This window comes from Idiotropiscis lumnitzeri, chromosome 16 (assembly GCF_059441095.1).
Source record: "Idiotropiscis lumnitzeri isolate Australia: NSW breed Sydney's pygmy pipehorse chromosome 16, RoL_Ilum_1.0, whole genome shotgun sequence".
Taxonomy (NCBI): Eukaryota; Metazoa; Chordata; class Actinopteri; order Syngnathiformes; family Syngnathidae; genus Idiotropiscis; species Idiotropiscis lumnitzeri.
In genome coordinates this window covers 10,428,543-10,441,896 of record NC_142406.1, presented here as the reverse complement: position 1 = coordinate 10,441,896, position 13,354 = coordinate 10,428,543, and the positions used below count along the sequence as shown (strand labels likewise).

The 13,354-nt window shown below is 42.4% G+C and overlaps 1 protein-coding gene across 3 annotated transcripts in view; it reads right to left on the bottom strand.

Annotated features, from left to right (window-relative positions):
* The window catches only part of tmem196 (transmembrane protein 196), a 43,793-nt gene that overhangs the window by 24,519 nt on the left and 5,920 nt on the right, over window positions 1-13,354 (bottom strand). For 2 of the 3 annotated variants that reach the window (XM_088318189.1, XM_088318188.1), the window contains exons 3-9: window positions 11,233-11,345; window positions 7,189-7,238; window positions 5,854-5,996; window positions 5,639-5,763; window positions 1,484-1,540; window positions 223-358; window positions 42-160 (exon numbers count right to left, since the gene is read on the bottom strand). In XM_088318189.1, the coding sequence (XP_088174315.1) occupies window positions 42-160; window positions 223-358; window positions 1,484-1,540; window positions 5,639-5,763; window positions 5,854-5,996; window positions 7,189-7,238; window positions 11,233-11,295 (693 nt within the window). In that variant the 5' untranslated portion in view covers window positions 11,296-11,345. Of the gene's footprint in view, window positions 1-41; window positions 161-222; window positions 359-1,483; window positions 1,541-2,878; window positions 3,210-5,638; window positions 5,764-5,853; window positions 5,997-7,188; window positions 7,239-11,232; window positions 11,346-13,354 lie in introns of those variants that run through there. The other variant, XM_088318190.1, reaches the window with a different exon arrangement.

The following is a 13,354-nucleotide window of genomic DNA, read 5'->3' as shown; positions in this document are numbered from 1 at the left end:
CAAGAGGCAAACTACCCAACGGGAAGCCATTTTTTTGCTACCTTCTCCGTCATCTCGTGTGAATGGTGCAGCGAGTGCTCCCTCTCCAAGAACATCCTCTGCTGCTCAGAGCTCGCCAGACGACAGGTGAGCCAAGTGGATAACGTACATGAGGAGATCCCTGCAGACAATTATATCATCACACGTGTGCTTCTTGGTTGTCACGCTGTGTGTGCGGTTTACCCAGACAGGCCAGAGTCATGGCAGCGAGGTGGACGGACTGCATGGAATCGGGCCGTTTACTGAGCGCACGGACAAACTGGAAGTTGAGGATGCCGCCGATGAGACCGCAGATGCAGCAGGCGGAGAACAAAATCATCTGGGGAACAGAAGACGACAAATGGGTCGAGGAAGAAAATCAAAAGCAATGAATAGTCACACTTGAATCTGCAATACGCGTGAAAGAATTACCCACTGTTTTTTTTTCCTTTCACATTATCCACCCCCCCCCAAAAAAAAGCATGTAAATTGGGTGACATGTTATCACATAAATTAAAGGCTATTTGATTTCCTTTGTAAACTTAAATTGCCATTTATAAAATCTCCCCAAGGGTGAAACATTGGGCAAGGCATCCTCGGAATCATTCTTCCAACCAGGATGAGATGAAAGCAAGTCCTTTATTCGGCAAGTCAAATAATCAGGTCAAGTTGATTTACTGAGTATTATATTCTGTCTCTCCGGAGTGAGCAGAGGTGCCTTCACTGCCTTCAACCACATTGAGAAGGGACATCTCCAATTTCAGCCATTACCCTGCGAGGTGTGCGAGGCGGCTGGCAGGACTCCTGAACCAAGCTAAGCTAATGCAATCACCGGCCCGAAGGCACGAAGTGAGGGAGGGCACGGAAAGAGACGAGGAGCGAATGACTATTAAATAAAAAAAATGAAAGGAAGCATACAGAGAAGGAGAGATGGGTGACGGTAAGAGATGAGGAACGCGACAATAGGTGGATGTGGACACGGGGTGAAGCAAAGGTCTCTTTTCCAATGAGCTGACATTGATCCATCATTAGCCAGACAAGCAGACATCCCGAGTGGAAGGCGAGGAAGAACGAGGACTTGAACGAGCCACAGAAAGAAGAGGAGAGGTGACTGCTTGCCGCCTCTGCTTTCCTCAGATGTCTCTCACCGTTCACACATTTACACTCGTGCAGTAAATATTGAACACACTAAATTGTTAAAAAAAAAAAAAATGGCTTGCTATTAAAAGTGGACAAAAGGTATTTCTGTAAAGGAAATCCTTGTTTAAGGTGATATCAAGTGAAGAACCAAGAAACACAAATGGGTTAAAAAGCATGAAATAATAATCAAGGCTCCCCATGTGTCAAGCTGCTGGAGTCCTCTTCCTGTTTGCCGAAGCAAAAATAGTCTCCACCCAAAGAGAAATGAGCATATATTAGGCACAAGGGCAGGATGCAGAAACACTGGAAGGATTACCGTACTCACGGTAAGGCCGGTCCTCTTTCGGGCGCACAACACTCCGCACATCCCGCAGAGCAGAAACTGAAAGAAAGAGGAAAAAAAACATACAAGGCCATTTGGAACCGTTCTTAATTACTTCCACCTGTTCAAAGTTAAAGCTGGAGAAAAACAAAACAAAAAAAACAATACTGTAGTTTATAACTTTTACTGTACATTAAATAACAGTTTTGCAATTTTGACAGTGTGAGCCTGGAATGACGTGATTTACGTTCCATTATTTCCTATATGGGACTTTTTAAAAACGACAACTTCCCGTCAAACGAACTTGCCCTGTCATTTCAAGCTGAAAGAAGTCATTTTGCTCAATGCAACTCGGCATGAGCATTGTTTAAAAAAAAACAAAAAAAGAAACAGTCCAGAGACAAGCAGAGTGACCGGCTCTAAATAATTTTTTTCGCTCTTAGCCAATCATCAGCGGGGTGCTTCTTGACTTGTGTTGCCAGCTATTCTCACTCCTGCAGCCTTTGCCAAAACAACACTGTGAGGGTGAAAACATGCAAGAAGAATGCAGAGTCATGAATTAATACATAAAAAAAATTCTAGCCTTTGCCCTGACCGCACACTGAAGCACAAAAGCAAAATGTCATCATGTCAATGCAATGAATGATCATAGAATGAATGAAAAAAAAAGTGAATAGAGCGAAAGCAAATGAAGGAAAGGATCTGGAGCTTTTCAACTCCAAACACGCACATTGACTAAATCCAATTTCTGTTGAATATTTATTTAGTTATATTTTTGCATGACACAACAATTGATTGCATGTAAATCAGTCCATTAAAAAAAATCCAATAGATTTTTTTTTTCTTTCGGGAAAATCAACATGGAATGAGAACATTTAATATTCATGAGAACTGCTGAAGGAGCCGTTTTATATCGAGTGCTAAAGGGAGAAAAGGAACTATTCTGAAACTAGATTAAACGTACCAACTGACATTTCACTGTCAAGTTTCCACAATAACTTCCAGCTACCGATAATAATGATGAAAATGTAAAATAACTTCCAGCCATGCATTACTATGCAGCACTGCTTATCCTCGATCGTTACAGCAGTCAGTTAGGGAAAAAACAGGCATCCGTGCTCACATTCAGACCGCTATTCAATTTAGACTCTTCAATGCATGCATGTTTTGGAATGCAAATTGCACATAAGGTCTAAAAGTGGAAACAAAAATCCACTTGCAAGAACATTCCAACTCAATAACCACGACAAAGATCATGTCACCAGACAAGCCACTTTCTGCAAAATTCTTAACATGGCATCAACAAGATCAGTACATCTAAGCAAATTGCTAAAACCACGCACGACTATTTTGAGTCCACTTGCCCACTACTTGACTAAAAGTAAGCAAGTCACGTACACAAAGTCCGCTCCACACGGGCGAAGCGTCGCCTTGCTGCGTCTTGTGCTCGCCCCGAACCCAGCTGATGCCCACGGCTCCGAGCACGATGCTCGCCACGCCCAAGCCCACCTCCAGCACGGAAAGGAGGAGAAGGCTCCACAAGATTTTGCGGCTGGAGCACATCCCGCCCGGGGCATCTCTCCCGCACCTCGACGTTGCGCGGCGCTACATCGGCAACGAGGCGGCTCGATCCAAACAAGTTGGTTCGAGTTGTTTAAAAGTAATGCCGAGAGTCGAAAGTGTACAAAAAACAAAAGTGTCACGGAGTAGCTCAAGATGAGGAGCGCCACTTGATGGAAGCAGTGATGTGATGATAACGATGTGCCGTCCACGCTACTTTAAGCTCCGTGCACGCGCACACTATCCGAATCGGCGCGTGCACGTGAGTGTACACGCCGTGAAGGAATCCACGTTGAAGTGCATCTCAATACATTTTCAGGCATAAAAGTTCATTTATTTCACTAGTGCAATTGAAAAAAAGCTAAACGTATCTATTGATTAAACACATTTCTCCAGAAAAAAAAATCAATTTCTTGAGATGTTGCTTCAACGTTAAGTAGTCAATGAGCAGGTTGTAGAACCGTGTAGGCTACATTTACTGTCTCTTCAAAATAAGGTAAAACCACTAAAACACACCAAGTAGCAAAAGAAAGCCCAAACAGAACTGCAACAATTTGTGAGTAACAAAATGACTTTGAATGAACAATTTTTTTATTTGCTTTCGCAACCGTGGATGATGAAGGGAAAAGCCCCCAATAATTGCAGGCTTTCCCGAGTAATCGCACTTATAGCCACAGCTCCTATGTAAAAATCAATGCATGAAGACATCAGAGTTTGCGCTTGCTATCTTTTTATCGCGCCACTGCTGGCTTTTTCACTGATCAATCCACTACCGTATTGACTAGCTTGAAAGGAAAAGCAGCTTGTACAGAAACACGGCGCGGCCTGTTTTACTGTATACCGACTCATGGAATGTGTTTGCATTTTGTGCTCTGTATTACAACCCTTCAAGTCAATGACATGAGGAAAAGAACCGTTTGGATTTCAGGTTAAAACCCACAAGATATTTTTTAATGAATACTGAGGCAATCTTTATCACATTCCATGTGAATGTATTTTAGAGGAAATAAATATGCGGTTAAAAATATGACCGAGAGTCAGTTACTTCCAAACAAGCAGAGGAATATATTGCTAAAGAGTACTTTTGGAGAAGTTTGATAAAGCGTGGAAAATAAAGCATTTGAACCCCCGGACTGATATCTTGCAAGTAAGCCGAAGGCAGCAAGTAACCAAGTGCACCTCTTGAAGAAATATAAACTCCCTCCAGTTAAGTGGATAAAGAGAGGCGTTAGCAGGAGGTGCCGGCGACCTTGCAGTCCCTTGAGGCCCATTAGAAGTTTCCCAGTTGCCATCCATTGTCAGTGTGGGCTCACAATCGTTAGGAGACTGGTCTGTAATAGCTGGAAGAGGACAGTGAAAATCTGTCATCCTTCCCACGAGAGCAGAGGAGGGAAATGAAGCAAAGAGGCCGCAGGCCACTCAGGCATTGACTTTGTTTCCATTGTAAGAGTGGAGGTGCGACACCATCAAGTCAGACTGCGGCGCTGGTGTGTGACTGTTTATTAAAAAAAAACATTAAGCCTCGTGATGAGAGCATTAGTGGGAGACAGCAGCTGGACTGAAGAAAACAGTTGAGCCAGAGAAGTTAGTAGTCCACTGTTCAAAGACAAATATATTGAACTAGAATTTTCAGATGTCGTCTATTGACTGGCTGGCAACTTTCCACATTGATTAGCTTTTAAAAGGGGAAGTGTGGAGCATTGAAAAAAAAAAAACGGTGTTTTGCGCCGTTGTGGGTGTGATCACAGCCGACTTGATTCAGCGCCAATCGAAGTGGCTCCTCTCATTCCATTTAAATGCGGTGACATTATTTTATTCATCAAGGCTGGAAAAAAAATATTTTTTTCCAGAACTACTATAGAAATTTCAACCACTTATTTTCAGATACTGAACATTACAGTGGGGCTTCTTTTTCATCAGAAGATTTTAAAGTTGTAACATCCACCCAAGCTTTTGCTCTTTTGCTTTGTCTAGAAATCCCGCACAACCACGGCGGACGTGCTCACTTGCAGGCCATGCTAACCATAAAGACACAAAGCAATGACCGTAAATGAGCGGCCATTACAGTACAAATCAATGTAATGCCCTACATCAAAGTATAGTCACACGTCGTGAGGTCGTTTGTCAAAAGTAAAGGTGCTTGTTAGCTGTATATGCTCAAAGTCAAAGTTGCTGCCTAATGATGCTGCATTCGCTCTGGCTGTTCATGTGCACTCAATAAGAGTGTCATTAAAGACATTGTTGTGGCACGAAGGAAAGAGTATGGACTAAAAGAATGAGGTACATTCCATGATGAAACGCATTTTATCTTTATAGAGATATATGTGTATACATTTTTGTAAAATGTAATCCTGGTATTTTTTTTAAATTGGGGAAAATTATATTAATCCATTTATGGATATGTTTATTATTGTGTTATAGCATGCATTGATTAAGATTTGTGTAATACTATAATAAAAGTTCTGATATGTGGGTGCCCTTATGTAGAAAATTGCCCAGCAGCACTTTTTCCTCATTATAAAAAGTGAATTTTATCGCCGAAATAAAATTTTCTCGAGTCCCAAATACCAGAATTGCATTGAAAAAAAAGAAACTTACATTTATATGGTTGCCACATTTTGTGTTGTCACAGTCAACATGCACACATCGCGCTTGGGATCTATTTCCTGTATTTCCTGAGTTGTATTGCTCAGCATTTGAGTCACATCTGCTGCGTTGGCTAACTGCTCTGCAGAGTAAACAGAGTTCGTATAAAGTACTAAACACATCACAGCAGGATCCACCATAACCCCCGTCAACACGCACACACTTACATACAGTTGAAGAGAGTCCCAGTGCCGAGTCAGTGGCCTCTAAATTTCCTCTCATCTCAGTGAAATTGGATCTGCGCCTCCATCCTGTGTGAGAAGCTCGAACATTAAACCACCAGGCTGTCCTGCGCTTGTTTTGCCTCCCTCTGAGGATGAAATGATGTGAGAAGAGGGCCGGGGAGCAGAATTCAGCCAAAATGACACATAACCAGAAATTTGTGAAATCTTTAACTTTTTGATTCATTTGTGAGTATGTCATCCATATAGAAGGGAGAATTTTAGGTGTCTTGACAAATAAGACCACGAGAGGGCGCCATCACTTCGCGTGAGTCATGCAGACGTTCCAGATTGACAGATGTCTGCATAGAGAGATCAAATTGTTCTGGAGTAACTGAACAGATAAATAGTAGACCTGTTGAAGTTCAACCTACTCAATTTATTATGTAATTATATAATTGACTGAAATAAATCTATAATTGAGTTTTGTGCTACATGTATAAAAACAACCCAAATGTATCTAACGTGACTATCTTCATATGTTTATGTCTAGAAATTGACTTTCAAACTAGATGTGACATAATACTGGAGTCAAAACGATGCGGGACTCTTTTTCGTGAACGGCATAAATCCTGCGTGGCACATTGGATAACTCTGCCGGGGGCGCGTTAGTCATTTTACAGACGAGCAGGGGTCGGCGAAACTAAGAGAGGGTGGGCTGCGCCATTGTGGGAGTGGTCACAGGCATCTAACGGACAATCAAGGTGGTTGCTTGCATTTTTTTTTAAACGCAGCATATATTTTATATGCATAACTATGTGTCTTATGGAAAATGCAGACATGGTGCATATTTCTTTACTAAGGACTATCCAGAGTATGTTGAGAACTTTCCCATTTCCTTGCAATCCTAATCTTATTATATGAGCAACACACTCAATGCTCAGTAGATAGAACGTGTGAAACATTCACCTCGTCGTTATCATTCTCTTTCTCATGTGACTTGGCCTAACCACGCGAGAAGCTTACTGAATGACACGCTTAACCAGAATAACCAAGAAGAAAAAAACCCCGACTTCCCATCGGACCACGGTGCGGTCCAAAGTCCACTTTAGCAGCTGTCTATGTGTTTGTGTGTTTATAAGGACAAAAGGAAGGACTAGAGGAAGCCACATGGACTTCTTCAAGTCTACGACAGAGAATCACTTTCTGCTGAATGATGACATAGCGCTGAATGACGCACAGGGAGTGGGAGAGCCACACATCATCAACCATACTTGGACAAATAAATGTTCACTCGCGCGCGCACACGCGTACAGTTGTAAAGGTGACGTAATAGCTTACTGAAGCTTTTGTTCGCCGCCGTTTAAGTGACTGACTTGGGTCCCGGTCAACTGTAAAACATACAGTGCAGCAAAAGACATAAATTACTAGTGTGTACACCACACCCTTTACACACCACTGTTGTTATTTTCCCGGGGACTTTTGTGCAAGAATTTCCCATGAGAGCCCGTGGAATGATCAAAGATGATCTTTTACACATGATCTTTTATTGTTTCTAATTATACGCTACGCTGTAAATTCTTGCTTATCTCACCCACTCCAAAGTTGTCATTGAGAGTTCTGACTGTCCTACTAGATGATCTCGTACGCAGCTTTTGGGGAAGGAGGAGATGAGCAGGAAGGTGAAAGAGAAACTGACGGCATTCCCTAATGAAAATATAGCGATGATGACAGGATGTGTTTATTTTCGTCTTCCATTTAATGTCACATACAGAAAATTGGACGGAAGAGGGCGGCGCACTTCATGGTGTGTTTATGAAACGCACTAAAACAAATTCAATATGCTCCAGGGCAGTGGTTCTCAAGGAACACCTGAAAAAATAAAACATTAGGCTCTCCAAGTAATGTCACAATGACCAACATTAAATTCATAAAAGATTAGAAGTTCATCAAGAATCCTAATAAGTATATTTAATATTTTTGCATGCCACTATAACATGCATTTTGATCAATTACAATCTGCTTAATTAAAGAAAAAATGCGCTATAAAAAAAGTTGTTTTATATTGCATTGTATCGACGCCCTCTAGTGGTTCGCAAATGAATCACTGAAAAACAACCTTACGCCGCATAATTGAGTCAGCGGTATAAACCTTTTTTTGGGGGGGAAGAAGGCAACAATGGCTACATTGGTGCCATATTCGTCATTGGTTATCAGGAAGAATGTTACTGGATAAAAGGAGGAGGACATCAGAGGAGATTTTCAACATAATTGCCTGGTCACGTTACACACACACACACACACACACAGAAATCACAGTGTGTACACTATTTGTGCGCGCACAAGACAAGACCAAACCACCAACCATGTGACGGTTCCTCCTCCGTGCTGTCGTCCAAAATGTATTCCCCCCCCACCCCCCTGATTACAGACATTTCAGCCCCAGGACCACAAACTGGTGACCTTTCTTTCTCGTATTGAGGTTGGCAGCGAGCCGCACGGCTCTGTTTGGCCTTGACAGAATTACGCCTCACAGCAGCTGGCACCCAGGATGTGGCTGAGAAACTCAGGGACTCTCCAAGACTCCCTGGTGAGTGAAAGTGGGCATGAAGAGGGCATTGAACAAGCGAGGCCCTCGGGGATTCGCTCCTTTCATTTCAATCTGAACGCTTTGACTTTTTCTTTCTTATTTATCTTTTTGGGAATTTGCCATGCCTCGTTTTCAAAGTGAGGTAATATTTATATTTGGATGCTAATTCAAATGAAAATGTGATTAAACAGTTTTATCAAAGCGACTGTCGTAAAGCGTTAAACTGTGCATCAGATACAGTCGGATTAAAATATCGAAAAATATATTCACCAAACTTTGTGGATGGGCAGCAAAAAAAGTTTTGAATAATTGGATTTTGTCGGTCTACAAGAATTGTCTAGTTGTCACCTTCTCTCTCATTTAATATTTTGAAACACTATTCAAAAACTTTTTTTTCAGGTTAGCCCACCCTTGGATGGCCAAAGATCCGGTTTTATATTCCGAATAGGAAAAATAATTTCCTCAGGACTAAAAGTTTGTCAAAACAAACCAAAACCCCTGGTCATTGTGGCAGATCAAAGTCATGCCCGCGGTTGCACAAGGTGCCGGATTCCGGTGAAAACAAAACGTCAGCAGTGACATGACAGCAATTACGGGGTTTTCCTCGGTTATGTACACAGGGCGGATGTTTTTTCGGACGCGCAAATGCTCGTTCTCAACCACTAAGCCGCAAACAAAGTTTTCAATTATGCTCTTCTCATCCCGACAAGTACATTTCAAATCACCTTCACAACATTCCACCCGACCACGGAATGAACAAGTGAAATAATAACGTATCATATTCGTATTTTGACCTTGCCACTTGCAGATGAGGTCGCATCCGTGAATTCAAGTGCGGATTTAATGTGGAAAAAACACTTGTGCAAACAACACACTTGATGCATTTAAGTGGATAATAACTCGCAGGACTTGCAACTCTTTCGTTTCCTGGGGTTTCATTGCAGGTAAAGAGAAACGAGGGCGTGACAAATCAAAATTTTAGGGGAGCAAGTGGACAATTAATGCAGAACTAAAGAGCAATAACATCCTGAGGTATTTAGGACATATTTTATCAGTTGCTCGCGAACAGCAGTGAAGTCGTTTCACCCAGCAGCTGTGGATTTATTGGGCATACGTTCTATTTAACGGCACGTCTTTACCCGCTCTCTTTATGTGAATTCAAAAGTATCGGAACTGGGAGGGCAAAGCCTTCATTTTTATTGGGGGCTGAAAGTGTCAAACGAGGCAACATTTGTGCTTTTGGATTTGCATCTGGATCTGATTCACAACGTAAAAGTTGTACTGAACATACCGGTTTTTCATGCAAGCAAAAGAATATGAACGAGTGACTGGTAGGTGTAATTTGTTGCCAAGGTGTAGCCTAATAAATTTGAAAAATAACAGTCGATTGAACACTTATATTTTTTAAAGGCCTGATTCCCATGTTTTTTTTTTTTCTTTTTTTTTTAAACAAACACACGCAAAAAATGCAAGCGCCATTTGAATCTGTATTACCAAAACATGTGGACTGCATTGAATTTATCTACAAATTATCTAAAATATATACATTATAAAAATAAAATCTACAAACCAAGTGAAATGAAGCAAAGTATTTTTTTTTTGTTTCAAAATTGCAGCCTCAGCCAATTTAAATCTGTAGTCTTCTACATTGAGTATTTCGACAATAACTAGATTGCATTTATTCTCATTTTCAAGCTGAGAAAAGATGAAAAATCACTCGGAGGCATCGAAAAACAGCCAGCACAAGAAAGTCCTAAAAAAAAGAAAGAACTCACAGGTGTTATAAGTACCAGACAGGTCAAGCATGGAAAAGAACAGCGCTTGACAACTGAAACATTTTGAGAGCCGTAAAGAAAGAGCGTAAAACACCTGTGAGTGACCTCAGCGGCAACACAGAAGCGGGACTCATTTGCAAGAAGAATGAAAAGGTCAACATACAGACACACATCTAAAAAAAAAAAAAAAAAAAAAAAAAATCTGGAATAAAGTTTGTGGACTAATGAGACAAAGTGATGGAAAGGTTCATGTTTGCGGAAAGAAATGACCCAAAAGTCACAAGTTCAAGATTGGACGTCAAACGCGAATGTTTTCAGTCCACATGGAAAAATGAAAGGAATCAACCTCACAGTTCCGCAACATAACTTCATGACGTCCGTGTGGAAACAAAGCCTTTAGGTGCTTAATTCAGTTTCGAATGCAGAGCTATGAGCTGCCAGATTAGTGGTCATGGGCATGACTAAATTCCATTCCTGAATTCCTTGCAATTGTGCATTGACACTTTTTTTTCCCCCCACAACAGAGAACTTTAACAATCCTTCCCCTACAAGTTCATCCATTCATGATACGCAATTTGTTACTCTCGTTTGGGCTGGCTGCACGGTTGGGAATCACTGCTTTGCTCCCATCTAACCTCTGACCCCTACTTTGTCCTCCCATCGGCGTATCTAGTTCGCGGCGGAAAAGAGCGTGGGAGATAGTTCAGAAGAGGAAAAAAAATGAGGGGAGTCAACTTTGAAGGGAGGGGAGATGGAAAGAGAAGGTGGGCAAGGTGCTAGCGGGGGGAGTGCCGCTACAAATGTGGATGCTAACTGGTTTGTGTGTGTGTGTGTGTGACCGGAGAATGATGAGAGCAGACCAGCGTGAGGGAAAGCTTAGCCGACTGCTAACACAAACAAATGTTGGGAGAGGACCACAAGAGGGCGGGGGGCCGGGGGGGATGTGTGTGTGATGGAAAGGTGGAGGCAGCAAAGATTGGGAGAAGAGTGTTTAGTGTCCTCACGCTGACAAGGATCTACCTCCAACATCCTGACGTTGACCAGTTTTGACGAGGCCAGGGGTGTGTTTACACAAGAGTCCATTATCAAGTTGGCGGCGCCGAGAACCGATTCATATTTTGACCACCGTCGCCCTGAAAGAGAAGAAGTTTATGAGAGGGGGCTCGGAATCTGGATTGTACAGATGGTTCGCAAACATATTGGTGTGCTGAAGATTTAAAAAACGTGGCCGAGTGAGTGTTGTTTATTTCGCCTTGTGCTTGGTTGGTTTTCCTCAGATGGGGGGGTTTCTTAAATTAGAAGTACAAGATGGGGCCTGAGAGGGCTTTTTTTTTTTTTTTTTTGTGCCACAGATAATTTTACAAAATGTCCGGTTTATGGACAAATCCCCCTTTTAAGCATCATCTCTGGTCTCCAAGCGGAAATTCCTAAATAGGACATATGTCCAATTTACAAACGTTTATTTTGACGCCAACAAAAGGCAATCCAAAAAACGTTTGGGATAAGAACAAGGCCAAGTGCACGAGTGTTTCTTCCCAAAATGACATCGGCGACAACCGACCTGCCACGCATATTGCAGCATTATCGCTTGTTTTGGCATGTTGAGAACGCTGTCGTCCAACTGCCAAATAAAACATTCCCGCTTTCCCTCGGCCGTCAAGTAAACGCAGCGCGGTGTGTGTTTGCATCATTACCATAATTGAGAGTGACTGCGGGGGTAGCAAGAATGGCACCACCCCCACCCTCAAATTCCTGTTTGACAAATTATGCTAATGAATGAATGAGGACACGCTACAGGCCCAGGTCCAGGTTTGGGAACAACAGATCGGGTCAAACTGATTAAACAAGAGACTTGCGTGAGGGTGTGAGCGTATTGATCGGAAATGTTGGCTCGCTTTCAATCACAGTTTGGGCAGCGAGCCAATCACAACATGACTCTTTTATCTGGTGGGCTTGACGAGGAGCCACGCATCCGATCATACCAAAGATGGCGGACTCGGGATTGTGTCTTTTGTCGGCGCACAGCTGCTGCTCTCCTGCTTGTTTAGGACATTTTTGGCTCCTGCTCAGGAGAGCGGCCAGCGAAGGTTACTCCATGTCATTGGAATCTGCGCACAATGGACCGAAAAAAAAAAAAAAAAAACGCTCCTCCTACTACTTTAGCGCCAGCATGTGAATCCCTTCACGAGAGCGCAGCTTTGATTGACCCCCACCACTCCATCCTGGAACCCCAACATCCACACACATCCTCAAACACACACACAGGAGCGCTCGCTGCGGTTAAATGGCTCCCAGAAGAAGCAATATAAACACAAGTGTTCAATTTGAGGCCATAGTTCAACTGGAGTGCACCACGCCGCTTCTGTCTCTATCCCTGCCGTGTTAAACATGGATAATCCATCATAGTATATTCGGAGCGAACGCGTTTTATAAACTATGTGTCTCGGCTCGTGTTTAAGTCACCGTTTTTCCTGTTAACCTGTCCATGGAATTTCGCATGTATTTAAATATGCAACATGTTGTCTTATCTTTTATGTGTTCGTTTTACAGTAGTAGTTAATTGGGAGTGAAAAACAGCTTGAAGCAAGCACGCTAGGCGCCTTTTTTTGGAGGGTTGGACAAGTGAAAGTGAAGACTGGTGCTTAAGAAAATTTAAGGGACTATAATGCCGCCGCGGACTTCGTTGTTCATTAATCTGTTCATGACAGTAAATGAGAACACTTGTCGGCAGCTACAGAAGGCCAACAGTCACTTCCAAGCACTCACACAAAGACTAACTGGCCACGTTCCTGGTGTCATTCACCAGGCCACGCCCCTTTAAGGCACAGCAAACTGCTAGCTCATTTTCCAATCCCATCATGATTATGTTACCTATATTTGATTTTTTGTTTTTAGCTTTGGGTTTCCTTCGAAGCAATTTAAATCATGGCATATCTTATTTTCAACAATCAATTCAAACTATGGCGGTAAAGAAAAAGGCCAACAGCATCGCTGAGCCATTGGGCGAATTTTCTCAATTGCTCTGTCTTGATTAAATGAAGTGTATGAGTTTGTTTACTAGCGGAGCATTCGGAGTTATTGAAGGACGCGTGACGTAAGGGTGCCGATTTGCAACTCTCTCTCTCTATCTCGCTCTCGATGA